The sequence below is a fragment of the Aspergillus oryzae genome, chromosome 6 (assembly GCF_000184455.2).
Source record: "Aspergillus oryzae RIB40 DNA, chromosome 6".
In the NCBI taxonomy this organism is placed as follows: domain Eukaryota; kingdom Fungi; phylum Ascomycota; class Eurotiomycetes; order Eurotiales; family Aspergillaceae; genus Aspergillus; species Aspergillus oryzae.
Window position 1 is genome coordinate 3,770,984 of NC_036440.1, and position 21,584 is coordinate 3,792,567.

The following is a 21,584-nucleotide window of genomic DNA, read 5'->3' on the forward strand; positions in this document are numbered from 1 at the left end:
CTACACAGGGAAACATCACAGCAATACCTAAAGGCCGTGTGCATGAATATTATGGGTATTATGGTTTGCGTGCCGATACTGCTTTCAAGTGCGTCCTGTATGTCTCTGCGTGCTTCTGTGTCTTCGAGGGTCGCTGGGGCCAATATGGGGGGGGGGGTGTAGGCCGCCGATTCCGGCGGCAGATTTGCATTGGGGAGCAAGTTTGGAATGCATCATAGTTGGTAAATGGAAAGATTCAAAGAGAAAAGGACTCCTACTCGGGGTAAACCGGGCTATTTCACAAGGTGCTGTGGGATGGATCAAGATGGAGCGAATTAAATTGGCAATTGCGCTTACCGGCCGGGATAGCCTCATTTAAGTGATGTTGACGCAATTACCAAGCAATAATGTCAAACTTTTTACCCACCATGACTGACTCGAGCTCACGGGGTTCAAGCTATGTCGTGATTCAGATGCATTAGGTTCTCCATTCATCATAGGTTGTGTATTATCTATCTTTCTAGAACGGACCTCTTTGTACGGGTTGAGGTTCCCCCTCCGTCCTTGGCGCTCGACCCAATATCGCAATAACAACCAAAATTACTAGACCTCTACAGGATCATTGAAAGGTGATGTGATAAATATGTTCATGGTAGTTGCAAAGCCACACCGGCCAATGATTCAAGAGGCAAACCGGAAGTCAAGTCTAGGCCATGTTGTCAGCTTCCGGAACTAAAGATACCAAGTCACAACTCACCGTTTATTGTTCATGACTGAGTTATCCCGAACATACTGTTGTTTCTGTTCACTGGTGAGGGCATTCCATTTCTCGGTGTTTCGCCTGCTCAGATCAGTCACTGGTCTAGAAACATATTGATGCGTACAGTACATACCTATTGCGCCAATCATAGTATAGCTTTGATCCTATGAAAAGGAAGAAGCTGACAACAGCCAATGCGATCGTGACCTTATTTCCCTCCCTGTAATATGGTGCATCATCGGTTCGGTAGACCTATATAACCCAAGTTTAGTATTTGACAAACATAGACCAATTCATGGGACAGCGCACGTTAGCAGAAGCAATGCTACTGATTTGCACGGACATATTGTACAACGCAGAAGCGACCGTTCGTGTCCGGACAGAGCCTGCATTCCGCGAGGTCAATGCTACCAAGACGGGATGAATGCTGGGCCCTCCGACCGTGAGAGTTAGGATGGCAAATCGAGGCCAAGGCATGCTTTTCATAGGGAGCGTCTCGAGTGCAATCAGTAGGACCAAATACCAAATCTCAGCTGCGGCGCCGAGGAGTAAACGCTGGTTGGTACGCTCTGCGATCCACGTGGTCGTGATCATGGTTATGATGCTGACGACAGCTGAAGGGATCACAAGTAGGTTGGTTTGGAAGGTGGTAAATCCTTGCTGGCGCAGTTGCAAGGTGAGATAGTTGCTGGCTGGGGTGTAGGGAATCATCCAAATCAATCCAAGAGCATAGATCGGCCACATATGGTAGTCCTTTAATGAGTACCAGAGGAGCTTTGGGGTAACAGCCTGGCGATTGTGCATGGTTCCTTTACTTGGATCGTCGCGAATGACGCGATTGACCATGATCTTCTCTTCGCGCTCGTTGAACCATCCGTCTTTCCCTCGGAGTCCGCCTTTGGTCTGGGTTGGGCCTGCTGGCATCCAAAAAGCAGCGAGGATGCCGATAACACCAGTGATAAGACCTTCATACGCGAAGAGGTACCTCCAGGATCCGCCACCATTGGAGTCCTTGATATGGAGCAGGCCAAAGGCTAGAAATGCGCCAATGATGCTCGTGAGGGTGTATGAAATCCAGAAGCAGGTCAGCCGTTTCGGGAGCTCACTAGACTTGTAGAAGAATGATAAGAAAAGAATTGTGTCAGGGATGAAACCACCCTCAAGCAGTCCAAGCAAGGCACGGATGCCTAGATAAGCTGATTTGGTCTTCAAAAATGCCTGGCACGCGGCGACTAAACTCCATGCCACCATCTGAAAAGGAATCCAGCGATCGGGGCCCAGTCGCTTGGAAATCAACTGCGAGGGCATCTCGGCGATCAGAAAGCAGACTAAGAAAATGGTTTGGCCCGTGTTGTAGTCATTGCTGGTCATGTGTAGGTCTTGCAACATCGTATCCGAGAGCGCCTGGTTGATATTTCCTCGATCAAGCTGCAGCGCGAAGAACGTAACACACGCGAACGTGCAGACTCGCCAGTCAATCTATAGTTATAAGCCAGGTGCTCATATAGGGATAATAGATAGTCTTACCTTTCTGACGATTTTCCTCTCTTCCTCTTCGGTCCATTCAAAGTCAGGATCCCAGCGATGAATGCCCTCATAGCTGTCGATGGGTCGATAGAGGCGATGGTCTTCTGTCTCGAAAGTGCTTTTCCCCGGGAGAGGCTGGCTCTGCTTGTCTTGACGCTCTCTGTCTGAATCATATTTGACACTGGCCCCCAGAGAGTCAGTATCTACCTCGGTAGAAGAAACGGGCACAGTTTTCGGTTCTTTCTCAGCCATTTTTTGTTAGATGTCTAGAGTTGGTGATATAATCCATGGTCGGCATAATTTGGGCCAGATAAGACGCCTTTATAACGATCTGCGCCTGATAATGACCTATTGCTGTACGGAGTAGGAGATGTCGTGACTGCGCAGATAGATGATATAATTTTTAGACAGCATCGCCTAACGCGAGTTCAACTCTACTAGAAGCGGGGTTTTACAGAGACAATCCGTAGCCAAACTCAATTCTTTTACCTCGACCTTATTGCTAAAGTAGGAGCTTCGTACACTGGCTAGAACCAAGTCTCGCGAAAATTTACCCGACTCGCGGTATACCAAGACTTGCATCACCACACGATTTCACACGCCATCGTTCCTGGCAATGGCCCAATGCCCACCGCTCGCTTCAAATGAAAATAACCTTATGATATCTAGAATCATGGCAGTCCAGATGTCGCGACTGAGCTTAAATTTACTTTTCCCGAGCCTTTGGCAATCTGGACTTGGCATTCTGTCTGAGGTCCATAACGCATATGGATACACATTATATATATGGGAATGGAAACAGCACATGCAATTTAGTCTTACGGGTTGGTAAATGTTTCTACTGCTTCTCACTCTACAGCCCAGAAAGACACAAAAAAGAACAAACGATAAAGAAATTGCAGTTCTTCTTGGCCATCCGGATGTCGGTCGCTAGAGCATCGGTTGTCGCTATGGCGACATTTACAGCAACAATGGTGAAGAATAATGCTATTGCCGATGTACCAACCGGTCATATCCACAACTCTTATCTATACTAGATACTGCACAGTTGACACTTTGAAGAGTTTCTACGATTAGTAACACCGATGGCTACAATTGCTGTAGAAGTTCATTAGTGTGGTGGCTACTTGATGCTATAGACTAAAGTGAATTTCAAGGTAGAATGGCGTTTAAAATGTTAAGTAAAGATGGAAGCTGAAGTCAAAGAAGAACACAAAGGTACCTAGCAGAGCCATTATGTGTTGAAAATACGAGATAGTATAGTATAACTCAATCCAACTTGTCGTCTATGATCCATCATTTAAAACAACAGTTCCTCTATCAACACTCTGTCAATCTCCTCAAGATACATATGAATATCAGATTCTTCCTCAAACCCATCATTAAAGCTGTACACTAGCGGTAGCCGACCGTGAAACGTATAGACGAATAACATGCTCATACAGAGGACAGTCTCAGCCTCAAACATGAAGCCCTTCACAGTCACAGTGGTACTATATGCACACTTCAGGTGCTCCTCGACAATGGCCAAGCTGCTGACCAGCGCATCCCTTGAAATCGGCTTTGCCTAGAATTCGGCAGTTTGAACTATATCGCGTAGCATAGATAACCATGACCTCTTGCCGCTGGGGTTTCTCATCGGCAAACCAAATCTCACCTCTTCTCTCATAGCCAACCAGTGCCTTTTGTTCTCTCCAACAATTGCTTGACTTCTGCCGCCCAGGACTTGGCATGGCTGGTTAAGGATGGGTCAGATCAGTGCCGACTACTGTAAGGCCCAACGTGTGCTAGCTGGTACTTACTATATAGATCTTCTCCTCGAATTACCGGAGAGTACTTGGTACATCCGCGAAACATGGATTTTGGTGGTAGAATTTTGAACTGGTTGAGTTGGGCGAGATCCCGCGCTTTAGGGAGGAACGGAGTTGAACAGTGGACGGCTGCCTGGAGCCAGGCACCCACCGGGTCGAAATCAGGCAGCAATCATATATCATGATTTTCTCTTAGTTCGCTCAATCTATAAGATGGAGTGTTGACATCTCTAAAATGAGTAGTGATATTACGAGAATTATAAACATGGCACGTACACGGTCCCAGAAGGCCCACTTAACTGCTTCTAGCAATAAAAAAGGCCAAAGAAAAATATCTCTGCGCAACCAAAGAAGCGACAACCACCAAAGATCCGAACATCATGGCAATAATAATAGCACTCGTCGAGTAGGGAAAAAGGCCAAACCAACGTATCTTGACCGGTCACCATCTGAAGCTGAAACAGACCTCAATCGACAATTACGCCTATTCTCATTGCCCAGAGAAATTTTCGACGCAATCATTAACCATCTACCGCCTGACGCCGAGGCTTGTTTAACCCTGACCTGCAAAGAAGCTCTAGCTCTGCTCGGTACCACATCCTGGGCAAGCTTTCGTGGGAGGAATCGCCGCTATAGCCTTCAATGTGGATATAGTGGATCACTAGTTGAGCTTCTCCAGCGCGACATCCCAGGGAGTGAATACTGCCCTCGATGTGAGACTCTCCACCCACCTCTAAAGCCACCCAAGGACCATCGTGAGACCAAATGGACGAAGCTTTGCATGGGTCAGCTAGCCAGCATTGATTACTGGCCTCAAACACCATCAGGTGGCTACAGTCTGGTGTGGGAGCATATCCTCGAGACGTTCAAATTGCAGCCCGTCTCTCCAGGGCTTAGTCCACCAATTCCACTGTTTCAGGGCGACTTTACCTTCAATAAGGATTTAGTGAGCTACAGGCTGACCTCATGCGCACAATGGGTTGAACGGAATCTTGTCCTTACGCAAGAGCACCGTCTACGAATCAGCAATTCTCAGCGTCGCACCCTTCAAGCGACACATATCACCTCCCTTCCGTTTCGTGTTTGTGCACATCTATCGACGACAAATATCTCCACGATAAACACCTCACGATCAAATAAAGTCATAACCAAAAGCCCGCTTCTTACTTTGGCCATCGCAGCCGCTTTCCCACCACATTTACGGAAGGGTGTCCCTCAACCCGATACACCTCTACAGGTGGAAGACGCGGAAACGAAGGGCAACTTTATTCGGCGCTGTAAGAGCTGTGCGACTAAATATCGCGTGCGATACGAAGGAGGCAACGGGGGGGAGGTAGTCGTGACCGCTTGGCATTGTTTCGGAAAGGAACTGTGGAAGGCCCAACAGCTCTGGACATACCTTGTGCGTCGAGAAGGACCTACATTAGGACCGGCGAAGCGTAACAGTGAGTATCATAGTGTTTCTAGAAGTATTCCCGATTTTGAGATCCCTGAAGCTATATGATCTGCCAATTGGTCGTGTTCCAATGGTTGCGCCGGGATTACATTTCATGTTTAGCTTCTAGTTGATACCGTATAATGGATTTTCAGTATCGCTACCCTTCTATTTCATCCAATGCATCAAATAGGGCCGTCCTGGTGCTCCCGGTATTCTTCGATCAGATCATTCATGTTCGACTCGGCCTCCACAAAATCCATCTCATCCACCCCATTCCAGGTATAAGGATTGATATAGGCCTTGCGCCGGTACAAAGCCGAAAACTGCTCGCTGACATGACTAAACATTTTTTGGATAGACGTCGAGTTGATCAAGAGAGTGCCTGACATATCGTAGTCATGAGGTAAATAAGCAGTACACCGGATGTCATTGGGAACCCATTCTATATAATCAGGAGAGCGCTTGTTCCGCAGATTGTCCAGTTGCGCTTCTATCTCAGCGATGGATACCTTACCGCGGCTGCTCTACTTAGCATTTGACACAAACTCGCATGGACGTTTATGATAAATCAGTAGATAGAGAAAGGATGGCACTCTTACAAAATGGTCAAGCATGAGAGGGAGCGGCTTATGCGGTGGTCCACAGAAGCCGCTATGCTGTCCGAACTGAACAATTTCTGAGTGATTCTCGGGACACTGGAGGACTCCGAGGTTTGGCGGGAGAGAGGGGATACTCCAAGCGTGAAGAAGTGTAGGCGAGAAAGCGGCACCATAGTTGTTGTTAGCTTGCGCAGATCCGAATTGAGCTGCCCCGGGAAACGAAAACAAGCCGTGACACCGGACATAGCCTGTGCCATGAAGCGAATCAGGTTTTCATGAGAAGGATTGCACTGTCCAAGGGTTCCTGTGCAGGTATCCACAAGAGCCTGGTTGTCGATGCAGAATGTTGCATCAGAGTCTTCTATCAGCCGATTCATTGACAACGTTACATTGTAGGGCTTGACAACAACATCGGGTACCCGCGAAGGAAATATAGAGAAAGTTGCGATCACTCTGTCGGGATATTCATCGCGCAACCTTGAGATCAAGAGGGAGCCCATACCACCTCCAGTTCCTCCACCGAGTGAGTGAACGATCTGAAAGCCTTGCAGACATTCACATTCCTCAGCCTCGCGACGTACCATATCCATGGCTTCGTCGATGAGTTCGGCGCCTGCAGTGTGATACCCTACTGCCCAGCACTGGCCGGCACCATACCCTTTGAAGAGAAGGTTGCGACGGTGAAAGAAAGTGCGAAGAGGGCCGGTACAGATTCTATCTCTAGTATCACTTTTCGAATCAAGCAATATTGCACGAGGAACATAATTCTGAGGTTCGGTCTATGGGAAATGAATCAGATGGAAGGCGTATACGCAAGGGTTGTGTATTGAACGATGACCTCAGAAAAGTAGACATCCAGTTTTTCACGTTGGTAGTCTGAACCAGTAAATCTGCGATGACGTAAGAAGCAAGAAAGTCATCGTGAGAATTACTACTTACTTGCCCGAAGTGTCCAGTCCATGTTCATCCGTGATAGCCTCCCTACGGATCATCAGCATGCAGCAACAGGAGGGGTGTGCCTTCTAGCTGTTGATGTATACTAACCAGAATGCAGAGCCGATGTTATTACCCTACATAATTATAAAACTCAATAAGTATGCATAGTTTCTTATCAAATAACTTGGAATGTTGTGACGTACACATTTTCCTATCTGAACACTGAGCTGGATATATATTTAACGTGAGTAATAACTTTATGGAAGAATTCCGGCCATAGGGGTCCTACAATTTCACGCATGCTGAGACCAGCTTTGTCTGGATTGCATATATCAAGAGCTCTTGAGCAGGAGATCAAGAGGGCAGAGCAAGAGAAAAGCAAGAAATACGAATCGTCGACTCGCGCAATCTGATTCGTATTTTCATCACGTGACCAACATACCAGCGCATGGTTAGATGGGAGACTCTTGAGCTTGTCATTACTCGTAAAAATGCAGAAATAAACATATAATCAAACAGATAAGGTGGAAACCCGTGAGATGGAAAGTCTTCAGGTGTCGTGACCCTTGGTCGCCCAACACTAATTCTGACGATTCGGCACGATCAATAAGCTCACGACATGGTGCGTACCGATTGCTTGCGGTCTGAAATAACAGGGTGTCTGCTGACGTAGGGGGTGGCTTACAACTTCTAGCTCAGGTGTACTTAGCTGGGAGCTACCTGCAGATTAAGGAGTTGTCATAGATCCCTGGCCAATGCGAGTCATCTGGCTCTCCTGGCCGATCATCCTCACATAGACTCGGGCCTTTGACTCTCCTCAAATATTCCCTATTATCCATTAGCAAGCTCCAAAGAGAGTTGGTTATGGTGTACGAGCTTCTATTGTCTGACCATAATTGCTATGGATACGGAGGGGATTTACTTTATCTCATATCACTCGCCCCACACGTATATCATAGCGTGCGTGGTCCCTGATGAGCACAAATTAAGCAAAATCACGTCATCGACGGAGACAACTTTAAGTGATTTTAAGTATTGAATCTCCAACTCAATTACTTTAATTCATACCCTTTCATTAGAGGTGACTCCACTAACTGGATCGCTATCATGGCTCATCAGTTTCACAGCGTTCATTGTCGAACATAGTACCTCCAACCCAAATATCCAGCTACTCCGGCCGTTGCAAGGACCATTGCACCAAGGTTAAGCATAGCTGCCTTCACTCTGGGTTCCATATAGTCCGCAACAATACGATGGAACTTGTCAGGCTCGTTGCCGCGAGGATATTTTTCCTCGGGGATCGGCAGGTCTAAGAATGGACAGATCTGTTCCCAGCCTAGACCCTCCTCAAGCTTCACCACTAGAAGCCTATCCTTCGGCAGTGTGCCCTTCATAGTACGGATACTATATCCCGTGATGATCAGTTTTAACCAAACCAATGTGTTGAGCCAGGTGACAAGACTACCCACTATTCAACGTAGTTCTGGTAGAGAGCGGCTTCACTGTCGGCATCCCCTGGGTTCGCTCCATCCGCATAAGCCCAGTACATTACCGTGGCGAGATGAAGGAAATGACCCAGCTCCGAGTCAAACCGTTTCAGGATATTCAATGGGAACTTATGAGCTGCCTTTACAGCTTCACCAATAGTATTATCGATCGACCTCACCCATTTTTCCGGCGATCGCTCCGTCACGATAAACTTGACATCGGGGTCTTCGATATAGCCTCTCATGGCCCTACTCCCAATATAACTTGGGATTTCCATTAAGCACTGGAACGTGTCAGCCTTTTGGCTCAGCGCGGTCGGAAAACAAAGTTTTTTAACGGAGGCAATTCAAACGAAAAGTATGGTGAAATATAAGCCAAACTCACATCATAATTTCCTACCCACCTCTCCAAGTCTGGCGTTTCGTATCGTTTGATGCCGGAGAGCTGGTTGTGGTTGGCGATTATAGCCTCTGTGAAGACCTTCATATGAGGGCTTCTGCCCTTGAACATCACGTCAATCATGTGATAAGGTGTATACCCTAACATTTCCAGGCCTGCATGCAGTCCTAGTGTACCCGTTCTGTCCGGTCGTCAATCAGTGGGACTATTGTAGTCAAGCTTACAGCAGAGGAACGGTCTCCCCTGCTTAACTCCAGTCTAAGAGGGACAATCTCTTACCGACTGCAACTGGCGACAATGAGCCGCATCTTTTTCTTGTCTGCTGGCTGCGGCAGCCGCTCAATTTCGCGCGACATAATGGAGCAATAATGGAATGTGTGCTGCATCTCAGCCATCTTCTATGAGAAGGAGTACCCAATTTTATACTCAGGGGACCGGCCATGTTTTGGCCCCCGCATCTCCCTGAAGAATTATCCCTCCGTTTCGTTTCGAAAAGTTGCAACTAATACCCGAACGACCAGTGAGCTGGACCGATATTCTTGAAGCTAGTTCTTAGCGTATCTCGGCTACGTGGTTAGGCAATCGCTGATGTTTAAAAACCCCCACAGGTCGTTTTATTCGTTCCAGTGGAGACAAACACGATTCTGACAGCGCCTTGTGGGGTGGTCCATGCCGTCTTATGGGTCCAATGCGCAAGGCTAGCCTGCCGTCTACAACGGTGGTTGTGAGCTTTGCGCCAATGATATGGATTACATACGGACATCCGTCGGATTAGACCCGTCGACAGGGACTGGCTGTCCTCTCAGAGGGAACCTAATAACACCAGTCGTCGCTCAGACACAACAACACAGCCTCCCATCCGATTATCGTTACCACACCTGGCTTCCTTCACGCTCTGGGATTTCGCCGTCTTACTTGAGCCTCATTCGTACTTTTCCAACCGGGGACTTTTCGTGGACTTTTCGTGGCCTACGGGCCGCGCACCTCGCGCGAGAGGAAAAGCCACCGCCTAATGTATTTAGGGCCTTCGCTTTTATCATTATGCGAACACAACAGCTACATGCCATGTACGCATGGTCACCAACAGTGTATTATGCATAACCTGTACACTTCCTCCTAGAGTGGACATAGTTGAAACAGTTGTGCTTCCTATCATTTAATTGATCTCTATTACCCGATGGACAATATTTGTCCGTTCTATCTTTACAAATGCCTTTACATACTTAACGGCACCTGGAGAATTGATCCGAGCAAACGACTGCTGGTCAAGTCCGGCGGGAATGCAGTGTACGAATTAAGATGTGACCCAGGGCCCCGGCAATAAAACTCCGATATATATCCTTGGAACCAGCAGAGCATTTCAGCATCGAAACCCAGTGACGGTATCTCTTTGATTTGAATGCCATTTAACGAGGTTGGATTGCGATGGAAGTTGAGTATCGCCAAGCGACGAGTCTCTACCGGTCTTTGCCAGATAGATTCTGATTGGCTAGAGCTATTGTGCCTCTCGGAGCTGCCCTTTCTGTCACTCACTACCAATACCATGTTCGAGGTGAGTGCTAGATATCTAACGTTTCACAGCCAGTGCTAACCGACCATAGGAGATCGAACCGTTGAATCTGTTTGTACCGGTGGAATCAGACTCGAAACTCTAGGGTACCATCTGGTTCAATAAGATGACACGATAGCAGACAAAATTAGCCTCTTCAGCAAAGCAAATGAGAGCCAAGAAATAGCTCTCAATGTTGGGCATAACTGACTATTATCTTTTTCTTCCTCGCGGGTAGTACTCTTCCGTGTAAGAGTGGATCAGATCTAAGGCCCCCGGTGATGTGAGTGTGTGTATGTCTCTCTAGAAATATCACCATTTCACTATTATCTATTTAGTCGTTCTGTGCCTCTGCCTTCTTCTTTACATGCCTTGCACCCAGTTCATTACTTTTCATACAACTTCTTCTCATTGATGTCTTATCTTACGTAATAAGTCTTGGCTGTTACTGTGAAAAGTCGTGTTCCACCACTGCTGCCTGATTAACTCAAGAATAATATCATCATTCACTTTCGGCGTGCTTACTGCGATGCAGTCACCCACTTTCGATGTCAATTGCGAGGACAGACTCGTTTTCTGTCATTTCGTAGTATGTGAACGTACCTCATCCATTAAAAATACTGAGGTACCCGCCACTAATGTAACCTAGGTTGGCGTGGTCGGCAACCGCCAAAACGCCAGTGACTATGACGCTGACATGAAACGAGCCAAGGAATATGGCATTGATGCCTTTGCCTTGAACATCGGAACCGACTCCTACACCGACACCCAGCTGGGCTTCGCCTATGAGTCTGCTGCCAACAATGACATGAAGGTGTTTATCTCGTTCGACTTTAATTGGTGGCATTTCAGCCAGGCCAGAGAGGTCGGAGTCAAGGTCCGCCAATTTGCTGACCATCCTGCTCAACTCAATGTTGATGGTAAAGTGTTTGTATCATCATTTTGCGGGGATGGGATCGATCCTAGTGCTATTCAGAACGCTGCTGGATGCGAGATCTTCTTCGCCCCAAACTTCCATCCCGGCCACGGAGACTTTAATCATGTCCAGGGAGCCCTGAACTGGATGGCGTGGGATAGTAATGGTTGTAATAAAGCTCCGAGCGCGGGACAGAAGGTCGCAGTAGCGGATGGAGACGAAGCCTATAGACAAGCACTTGATGGGAAGGCATATATTGCACGTCAGTATTCTTTAGTCTTCCACTTGGGCTGTTATGGAAGCGTATTCACTGACTTGCAATAGCCGTCTCCCCCTGGTTCTTCACACATTTCGGTACAGAGGTCCCCTATAGTAAGAACTGGGTGTTTCCGTCTGACCTTCTCTGGTACCGCCGATGGAGGGAAATCTTAGCTTTGGGGCCTCGCTTCGTTGAGATCATCACATGGAATGACTTTGGCGAGTCTCATTATGTCGGTCCTCTATCATCACCCCACACAGATGATGGTTCATCTAAGTGGGCTATAGACATGTAAGTAATACCACCAACAAGTGACGAGTCTGCACTAATACAGCAACAAAAGGCCGCACAACGGTTGGTTGGACATGGCTAAGCCCTTCATCGCGGCGTATAAAGCGGGCGTGCACGACCCAGATGACTTCATCCATGAAGAAAGGCTGGTTTACTGGTACCGCCCAACGCCCAAGTGGGTCGATTGCGACGCAACCGACACAACGATGCAGGAAAATGGCAACATCACAAGCCCAGACTTGTTCCGGGGAAGGCCACACGGCTCGGACACAATGGAGGACAGTGTGTTTCTTGTCACTCTGCTGAAGGAGCCCGCAGACGTGGAGGTATGGTCCGGGTCAAACACACGCAGGTTCCAAGCACCAGCAGGTGCGCACGAGTGGTCGGTACCTATGGGCCTGGGTGTACAGTCTTTCAGCGTTCGTCGTGACGGAAACATTGTCGACGCTCTCTCCGGGGTTAGTCAGCGAGACATCGTCGACAAATGTCCGTATGGTATTTACAATTTCAATGCCTATGTTGGTACACTGCCTGCGGAGGCGGAATTTGACCAGCTGCAGCCGGAGGGGATGGCTCTGTTGTCACAGGGTCTGCGGACGTCTTGTCCATCTAATCCGGTGGCTGGTGAAGGAGGTGTGGAACCCACAGCTACGCCCTCGCACACGCACACGCGGCCATCTTCGCCAGAGCCCGAGTCAACCAGTTGCTGCACTATCCTGTAACAACTTATGAGCACGCTATTAAATTGATAGAGGGAAGTGCAATTCATTAGAAAGATTAAATTTGCCACCATTATAGTATTCCAACCCTTTAACAATCGTCGATTGCTGCAGCATATAAACTACATGCTATACATTCCAAAAAGCTTTCATAATCACACTAAAGCTAGGCAAAATATTCAGGCCATTGTGGCCCAGAGTCCTTGTATTCATGTGTGTGGAACCAAATAGGGATATATCTGCATAGATTCGGCTTTTAAATAGTTATAGCTAAAGGTCCAATGAGATGTAGCAGGATGGGCTGGCTGACTACAGGTTTCACCAGTTAACATATCAGCTGAAGCACAAAAGTACCAAGCACAGCGGGGCCCTCTACATTGGCAGAAAAGAGGTTGTTAATTATACTCACTATATAGTTTGCCACAGCGCCAGCTTATCCAATATATTCACTTTGTCCATCGATCAATCTAGACTGTCTAGCCAAGCCCGAGGATATGGAAAGCCCTCCAGCCAAGTACGTGTACGGACTAAGGCGACAGCAGTTGACTATTGGACGATACGGCAAATATGTCTATGCGGGCTACGTATCTCATGGCCCTTCGGAACCAGGTGGATTTCAAATTGCGCATGCCGAGCATAGTACTTCACTTGCCGAGATGAAAAGTCTCCGTCTGCTCACTGAATTTCTGAAGTTCCGCTGGGATGCTCATAATTGATGCAGTCTTGTCGTATCAAATGATCCTTCTGGTCGGCTTTCTGTTACTGGCTGTTCTCTCCAAGCAATCAGATGGGATTTTCGGATTCTTTCAATGTTATTATGAATCATTATTCTCCCTTCGAAATTGTAACATCTTGACTTCAGTGAGACATAATAGCTGACGGCAGCGTAACGATAAGACGTACGAGTCTTGGTATGATGCCTCGGCAGCAAATTTCAATGTATATGTTGCAGAATGAAGGTCATGGGGTTGTCATAAGCGTCATCAGCTTGCAAGGATCTCCTAATAACGTACCTGCTTCTGACGTTGAATTTCAACCATGAATACATCACATTAGGCAGAGGATTAACAGCTCCCCGCATAACCCACACTCATAATTACCCCGAAGTTCGCCGAACATACCGCCAGGTGTGGAGGAAGTGCCAGGGGCGTCATGGCCCGTTGCATATTTCTAGGGTCCACTAAGGATGTCGCAGAATAGGGGTCCTGGCCGGCGTGGGATGACATCCCTGCTCACTTCTATTGATCCGTCGGTGATCACCGGACGAACACTGTCCGTGTCTCCGCAAACTGAATGTGATCGGCATTCCGAAGGGTCCTGTGTCCGGTGGTCGAGCCTGGGCTTTCCTGAATTTAATCTATTTTCACCATCTGGGGTCCTTAAAAGAGGGGATATAACGGGCTAGACCCTTGTCCCCGGTAGATGCCAAGAAAAGTAGTGCACACATCCCGCAAATTGGGAGGTGGGTTTAAAGGTAGGGCTTGTGGAGATGCATGGTTCCTTCGTCAGGGCTGGATAAATAGGTCTCCTTCCATCCGTTCCGCGGAGTCGTGCAACGCCAAGAAATAAACTTCCTCAGCTATGCATACCCGAGCTGGGTATGTTACCTTGTATCGCGACAAGCGGAGAGGATGCCAAGAACTGCCCTGCTAGTCAGGTAGGCTGTTAATGGTATGCCCAGCGGAGAGGATACGTCCATTCTGATATGGCCTGAGGAGTTCTTGGCAGAGCCGAAGAATAGTCCGTTGTGAGAATAATGTAGAGTGAAACATTCCTAGCCACAGGAGTTGTTCGTGCAACATGGAGTCTAGACAGTTTGCAACGGCATTTTTCCATCCCCACCGTGGGCACCTCGCACGCCATCGGAACGGCCCGTTACCCCGAATTCAATGGAGTATCTATATGGAGCGTATGGCCGACCCTAACTAGTTTTAGCCATGTCGATCATGCACCTAGTGAGTATCCAGGAGCTTTAGAACACTGGAACTAGACAGCTTGGCGCTTGATGAAGGGTAGGTCCGTTACGACACGAGCCAGTGGAAGATGATCACCCGCCACTAACTAATGAGACCATTCTATCAAAACCCACCTTGATGCCAAGGTTTTACATTCATTCAACGCCAAGCGCTTGGGATATGCCAGCTAGTCAATGGCCAATGTCTATCCTTTAAAACAACCCAGATTAGTTTAATATACCTGCTCAAGTCAGGTGTTGATTTGAGGTGCCAAGCGGGATAGACTGGCATTCCAAGTCGTTTGTTTTTCTTGTTCTTCTAATTTTTTCTGTTCTTCGTCAGACATTACAGGACTTTCGTATCCCGTGGCCAAGATATGATGCCATCACAAGGTACCAATTCGCTAATCATATCCCGAAATACTCATGTGCAGCTTTGGTTGATGCGAACGACTTTACCTTCCCTAGTTATGGGTAAGAGTACGGTGCCCTGGGCATGTGAGAGGGAATGGAAGCTTGGTCCAGCAAGGTCTTAGAACAGCGCCCTATGAGGCACGCAATTCAAGCGTTTCCGGTTTGTCTGGGGCCTGTTGACAGTTTCATATAATGTAGAAGCAAAGGCAATTTACAAAAGCTCGTGAGTACAAGTACCGTCCTAATCCTAGTGTCTCTGAAGAAAATGTAAGGCCCAGGGTATAATAAATCACGTGGCGGAGACGCGCAATACTGCAAGGTAAACCACATGGGTATACCACTTGAACTAGGATTAGACTATTAATATTAGTAAGAGAAACTCAACCACTCTGGTTCCCATGTACTAAAACGGAATGTCTCTGGAGCACTCATGCTCGCCAACGGCTGCCGTACATCGAACCGACAATTCTCCGTAGGCACCAGTGTATACTGTTCCACAGAGTGATGCAATGTGGTATGGACCTATGGAGGCCAGGTATGACCCTGACATGGAGAAATAGTATGTAGGTATGCCTCAAGAGGCAAAGGTGCTGACCGAAAGTATAGTAGGTGTATACGAATCACGCTACACATTGACCATTCAACGCCGTTGAACATGATTTCCATTACTCAATCGTTTCTATACTTCCTCCTGGGCAGTTTGGCATGCAATGTGCTGGATTAGATGGTCAATTCCCGATCGCAGTCTTGTGTTGCCCTTGGGTATAAATCCCCCTTCTAGCATCGCTCCGAAAAGATAATAAAATTCCAAGTTCAAGGAGATGAACAATTATTTACATATGATCAGACTGTCTTCATTGCTCTTTTCCCAAAAACCACAATTGGAAAGATCTGGCTTTTTGGCATCATGCAGTCAACTCAAGTATGCGAGTTTCAGACAATCATCAAGAATAACCCAGTACTGGCCTCTACTGGTTGTACCCCACAATTCTGCCAGGCCGGAAGGTTGATTCACTCAGATGAGCCAAGAGTAGGTGAGACTCGTCCTCTTGAGGTGGTCAAGCAGGAAGCCTTGGGTTTCTTGTCTCAACTACGGCAGGAGGGAGTCTATACAGAAGATCAGTACACGGCGAGGCATCTTGATGTCCTCAAGGCTCTGAAAGAGTCCGAGGTTCTTGAACCAATGATGGTAGATGGAGTTAAGACGGTTGGAAAAACAGCGACCTGGACTCAGACTTCTGAGGAGCTTTTGCATGGGATCCGAATCTCGTGGAAAAACTCACGAAAGTGTATCATGAGGTCGCATTATAAGGAACTAGAGTACGTGATTCTTGAGTGCTACCTCGAAGCCGTCTTCTAAACTGACTTAAATAGCTTATGCGACCTTCGGCACATTACGACCAGTGTTGGGATGGTCAAGACTGTCATTGAAGAGGCTGTCAAGGCATTCAACAAGGGACAGATCAGACCGACAGGTGTGTTAACACTCTCCTTATCCACAGTTTCCATACTGATGTACCTGCAGTGTTTGCGTTCCCTCCTCGGTCGACTAGTGGCACAGGGCCGATGTTCTTGAGCAAACAGTTGCTCAATTTTGCTGGTGTAAGCATCTGCAGTGATTACTTTCATGAGGATTTGCAACTAACATATGATACAGTACCAGCAAGAGGATGGTTCTATTCTCGGGGACCCTAGTAACGTCGAGCTAACACAAGACATCATTGAGCTTGGGTGGGTTCCACCAGAGCCAAGGAGCCGGTGGGATCTTCTACCCATAGTTGCTATGGCAGAAAGCGACGCACCTGCATGGGCCGACGTTCCAGCTGAGCTCCGTGATCTGGTCGACATCCGCCACCCGAGGTTCGAAAATTTCCAGAAGCTCGGTCTGAAGTGGTATCAATTTCCTGCCCTTAGTAGGCTTGGGTTTGATATTGGTGGCGTCCAGTATACCGCAGCGCCGTTCATTGGCTGGTACGTCAAACATTTATGGATGTGATATGTGTGAATGTTTTAACGTGGGGCTTAGGTATATGGACGCAGAGATCGGTGTCCGTAATCTCGCCGACTCATTTCGATACAATACTCTACCTGACGTCGCGAAAGTCCTTGGGTTCGATATTGAAAATTACAAGAAAAATCCGGAATACGCAGAGATCGAGGCAATGGAGGACCTACCAGACTATGAACAGCTCGTGTGGATGGTACGTTCCCTTCCCAATCCCAGTCCATTTGTCCCACATGAGTGCCATGCTAATAAAACGTAGTCACGGGCACAAGCGGAGCTGAACTATGCAGTTCGGTGGTCTTTCCTACAGAAAGGCGTTTCCTGCATCGGGACCCTGGCTGCTTCCTCTGATTGGACTCGGTTTGACGACGAACATGCATCGAAGTACGGATACCGCCTCAATTCTGACCCGTATTGGATAGCACCACCGCAGGGCTCCATTGTGCCAGTGTGGCACCGTGGCGGTGCTCCAAATTATCAGCCAAAGCCCCTGATAGCAAGGCATCGACTTGATCCCGTAAAGTCCTGGCGCCGCCGGCGCAGTGTTGTCAAGACTCCTGTAACCCGACTCGTGAAAGTCGGGGAAGACTGGGTAGGTTACTTTATCCACGTTCACTGCAGTCCTCACGTACTAAATATGTATAGGTGACCGAACACATCACACCAGTACAAAACTCCTTGTGTATCGAGAATGGCACCAAGCACCTTACCAATGGGGTACCAACTATCCCCAAAAAGAAGGTGCATATTTATTACAGCAGCACCGGTACAAGCGCCCTAAAGCTCACCGAAAAGCTACGAAGACGAGTTAAAGAGCTTCCAGGTGGTTTCCAAGTGGACTTCAACATTCTGAATCTGTTAGACCTGCGGAAGATAAAGCCCTCGGACCCACTTCTAATGGTAGTGTCGACGACTGGTGATGGGCGCTTCCCTGCAAATGGTGCTGAATTTGAAGCAGCTATGAAGGACAGAGTCATGGAGTACAATGGGGCATTTGCAGTCAAGTACTCGATATTCGGTGTTGGAGACAGCGCCTACCCTACATTCAATGCGGCTTCCGTCAAACTCCACGAGTTCATGAAAGCGGTGGGCGGAATTCCGATCGCGAAGGGGCTTACTAAAGGCAACACAGCAGTGGAAGCACTGCCCATGAAAGCTTTTAACCGTTGGTGGAGCTTCGTCAAGGATTCTTTAACTGGTGAAAGCGCCAATGAAGTCGCAACTGAATCAACAGAGGATGAATGTTTTGAACACCATAGGATGCTGGCCGGATTTAACACAGGCCGGCTACTGAGTAAATCCCCTTCTGAGACTGGAGAAGGAAGAATAGTCATGATAACCATGGACCTGGGTGACATGGACTACATTGAGATGAGTCACCTGAGACTTTTGCCCTACAATACGTCAGAGCAGGTTACCAGGACGCTTGCTGCTTTGGGAGTCAGCAGCGCCAGCCAATGTGTACCGTTTAGAGACACTACTATGCCGTCTCTGAGCTACGGCGAGTTTTTCCAACATTATGTTGACCTCGAAGGAAGGTTCAAAGACCTTGCATGGCTGCCCGAAGCCTTTCCAGCTGGGGACAGATGGGACACGAATGGAACAGTCCTTGAAGTCTTAGAGCGCCTTCCAGGCCTACAGCAAATTACAGATGATCTTCGCATGAAGGTCTGTCTTGATATGCCGCTGCTTCGTCCACGCTCATTTTCCGTTGCCTCCTCTGCTAAGTATGTCGGGAAAGGCCTGGTAGAAATCATGGTGAGGCTCCACAAGGGAGGGCGCTTCAGCGACAAATTCCTGTCAGCAATCGCGCCGGGCGATTCTATCAAATACGCTCCTGTCACTATTGTCCCGGGACAAGACCTTATTTCTTCCCAGAAACACCTCATCGCAATCTGCACTGGGACCGGATTTGCTCCGGTTCGGAGTTTACTACAGCAAAAGATACAGGTTCTTATGGAGGCAGAATCCCAAGGCATGGATTTCGTGTTTCAATCACCCCCTATTAGCATTTTCGTCGGCTTCAAGGCTCATGATGAAGCATTGTTTGAGGAGACACTTGCTGTTGCCGAGCGGTATGGTTTGATTGATATGCTCTTCCGGGTACCCAGCAACAAGCAGAAGAGAAGGGTTCAACATTACGTTGAGGACAACAAAGAGAGCGTCCTGGCTAAGATTAGGGATGGATCGATCTATGTTTGCGGGGCAAAAGCAATGGTTAATGATATGGCAGCGAAGTTGAGTGACATGATCGGTGGAGATGTGAGGCAGAGTCTCGGTCGTCGTTACGTGGAAGAGATCTTTTAACAACGTAATATTCCACATGAAAAATTATGAAACATCTTGCTATTAGACTATCAGGCGTCATGCCTCTCAGTCAAATGGCTCTTTGTTTGCTCTCATTTTGTTTTTATTTATTTATTTATTTATTTTTATTTTTATTTATTCTATTTTTTTCCCCAAATCTTTGTAAAATATGTGAAGATGTTGTGGGCAAGTCAAAATATATAATGGTGTTGTATCCTCTGCCGAAAAGCGCAAGCCTACGATGGAAAATTGCTTTGTAACCCCTGTATGAAAAATGGAGACAGACTGCTATCATAGAACCCATCATTCATTTAACATTCATGTCTTAACGCCTCTGCTATTGTGGCGTTTACGCTTTCATGGCCTTCTCGAATATGGAGCGGAATTCTGATTCCGGCTTTTCCATATCGACTTTAGCCGCTTGGTTCCTCAGCCGTTGTGATCTGTTTACAATTTCACCACGCAAAGACGGCCAATCGACACCCACAAGCTGACCGTCTTGTTTCACAATTTTTCCATCGACAATAACAGTGTCGATAGTCTTCGGTGACGCATGGAAGACCACACTCCCGATAGGGTCCGCAACAGGCACCGTGTCAATGTCGTCACAACGAAAAATCACCAGGTCCGCCTTTTTACCGGGAACGATAGATCCGATCAACGATTCCATCTGCATAACCTCAGCTCCTCCAAGGGTTGCCATGCGTAGCACGTCTGCTGTCTTTCTCCCGACCTCTCTGTGTACTGTATTCGAATATTCACGAGCTCTTTGAGTCTGAAGCGCCAGCCTCATCTGTGCCCAGAAATCATTACCTTGATTCGAGGTAATGTCAAGTCCAAGGCACGTCCGACATCCCAGGTCATTCGCTTTCCATACGATAGGATACCCCATGCCCATCTGTAGCTCCGTGTCAGGCGTTCCCACAATACCAGCCCCAGAACTGCGCACCGCAGCCAGCTCGCTATCGGTCATCCAACCTCCATGACTAAACACGATGTCTGGCCCCATCAGGTTTGCATCAGCAAACTGCTCGACAATTTCGGCCTTTGGTTCCCCATGCGATATCACCGAAGTGTGCACAGTGCTTAGCCTAGCTCCCAGCTTCCTTGCAATCTCCAGTCCCTCGACATTCTGTTCTCGAGTTTGCATCGGTGCTTCGTCCAATGCAATTCCAAATGTGAGAAGTGAAACACTCGGATCATTATTTGAGAAATGTTCCTCCCGCACACGGACTGCATCTTTAATCCGAGCGGCTTTGTCAAACGTGTCGGTTGCCATACTGGCGATATCACCAGGTACTTTAGGGTTCTGGTAGAAGCCATAGCAAAATGTGCCTCGGATAGCAGCATCCTTGAGGCCCTTTACTGCCGCGTCAGCATGTTCGGGCGAGTTCATTATGTGAGAGTGGTCCAGGACAGTTGTGACGCCATTGTTTAGCAGACTCAACGCAGCGGCATAATTGGCGAAGTAAACATCTTCTGGATCGTACAGGCTTCCGTAGACGGTCCGCAGGTGGCAGCAATAACCAAAAAGAGACCAGTCCACCGTGATTCCTCGCAGGAGATGCTGCCACATGTGATGGTGGCCATCGACGAAGCCTGGAGTTATGATGCAATTTTCCGCGTTGATGGTGACTACTTCCTCTTCCACCGGAGGAGAGATATCATTGCCAACGGCTTTAATCTGGTCATTTTTGATGAGAATATCGCAGTTTTCTCGGACTTCCTCGCCGGTTGCCTTCGCAGAGATCACCGTTGCCCCTTTGATAAGGATATATGACTCCGACATATTGGACTATAGTAATCAATTACTGAACGACTAGGGATTAGGAGATATCAGTAAAACAAAAACAATCGTTGGAGATATCTCTCAAGAATGCAAATCGAGGCTGTCCCAACAGTAAATATAAGGTCGTGGAAGAGTTAGGCCACCTTGTTTAGGTCATACCCCTCTTCTGGATTTGGGCTTTTACGAACAGTCAACCAACCAGATGGAGTGAGTTCGAACTATACTCGGACAGGCAAGATTAGAAACACGAGGGACACGCATGAATGCTGGTTTATTGGGTGATGCATGCAGATTTCAGGCCTCCCATCAGGCATCCATCGCCGACGTCATCCTACTGCATGTAGGGTCACGTGCGCTCTAGGTCATGGACCCTTAATTGTCGTCGTCCTGTGAGAAATTACATACCACGTAGAATTTAGATTGAGTATTTAGGGCTTTGGAACT

The 21,584-nt window shown here is 47.7% G+C and overlaps 6 protein-coding genes across 6 annotated transcripts; 3 read left to right on the forward strand and 3 right to left on the reverse strand.

Annotated features, from left to right (window-relative positions):
* Positions 1–660: 660 nt before the first annotated feature.
* Positions 661–2,518, reverse strand: AO090138000175 (uncharacterized protein; the record flags this gene model as incomplete). Its single annotated transcript, XM_001825625.1, has 5 exons — positions 661–685; positions 737–820; positions 873–991; positions 1,049–2,218; positions 2,267–2,518. 5 exons carry the CDS (start codon positions 2,516–2,518, stop codon positions 661–663), a joined length of 1,650 nt encoding a protein of 549 aa, XP_001825677.1.
* Positions 2,519–5,697: 3,179 nt separating this feature from the next.
* On the reverse strand, positions 5,698–9,024 carry AO090138000173 (uncharacterized protein; the record flags this gene model as incomplete). The annotated part of the gene is made up of 14 exons (XM_023238502.1): positions 5,698–6,034; positions 6,115–6,893; positions 6,947–7,004; positions 7,054–7,095; positions 7,159–7,184; positions 7,235–7,261; positions 7,307–7,532; positions 7,667–7,714; positions 7,771–7,878; positions 7,988–8,097; positions 8,119–8,152; positions 8,200–8,454; positions 8,520–8,821; positions 8,923–9,024. The coding sequence occupies 14 exons, from the start codon at positions 9,022–9,024 to the stop codon at positions 5,698–5,700; spliced, it is 2,454 nt and encodes an 817-aa protein (XP_023093294.1).
* A 1,991-nt stretch (positions 9,025–11,015) lies between these two features.
* Positions 11,016–13,311, forward strand: AO090138000172 (glycoside hydrolase family 71 protein; the record flags this gene model as incomplete). The annotated part of the gene is made up of 5 exons (XM_023238503.1): positions 11,016–11,075; positions 11,136–11,664; positions 11,727–11,952; positions 11,996–12,670; positions 12,987–13,311. 5 exons carry the CDS (start codon positions 11,016–11,018, stop codon positions 13,309–13,311), a joined length of 1,815 nt encoding a protein of 604 aa, XP_023093293.1.
* Positions 13,312–15,946: 2,635 nt separating this feature from the next.
* On the forward strand, positions 15,947–16,615 carry AO090138000171 (uncharacterized protein; the record flags this gene model as incomplete). Its single annotated transcript, XM_023238504.1, has 3 exons — positions 15,947–16,359; positions 16,414–16,514; positions 16,593–16,615. 3 exons carry the CDS (start codon positions 15,947–15,949, stop codon positions 16,613–16,615), a joined length of 537 nt encoding a protein of 178 aa, XP_023093292.1.
* A 72-nt stretch (positions 16,616–16,687) lies between these two features.
* On the forward strand, positions 16,688–19,555 carry AO090138000170 (uncharacterized protein; the record flags this gene model as incomplete). Its single annotated transcript, XM_023238505.1, has 6 exons — positions 16,688–17,010; positions 17,066–17,240; positions 17,304–17,636; positions 17,690–19,306; positions 19,406–19,435; positions 19,529–19,555. The coding sequence occupies 6 exons, from the start codon at positions 16,688–16,690 to the stop codon at positions 19,553–19,555; spliced, it is 2,505 nt and encodes an 834-aa protein (XP_023093291.1).
* A 145-nt stretch (positions 19,556–19,700) lies between these two features.
* Positions 19,701–21,140, reverse strand: AO090138000169 (uncharacterized protein; the record flags this gene model as incomplete). The annotated part of the gene is made up of 1 exon (XM_001825620.3): positions 19,701–21,140. The coding sequence occupies one exon, from the start codon at positions 21,138–21,140 to the stop codon at positions 19,701–19,703; it is 1,440 nt and encodes a 479-aa protein (XP_001825672.1).
* Positions 21,141–21,584: the final 444 nt, after the last annotated feature.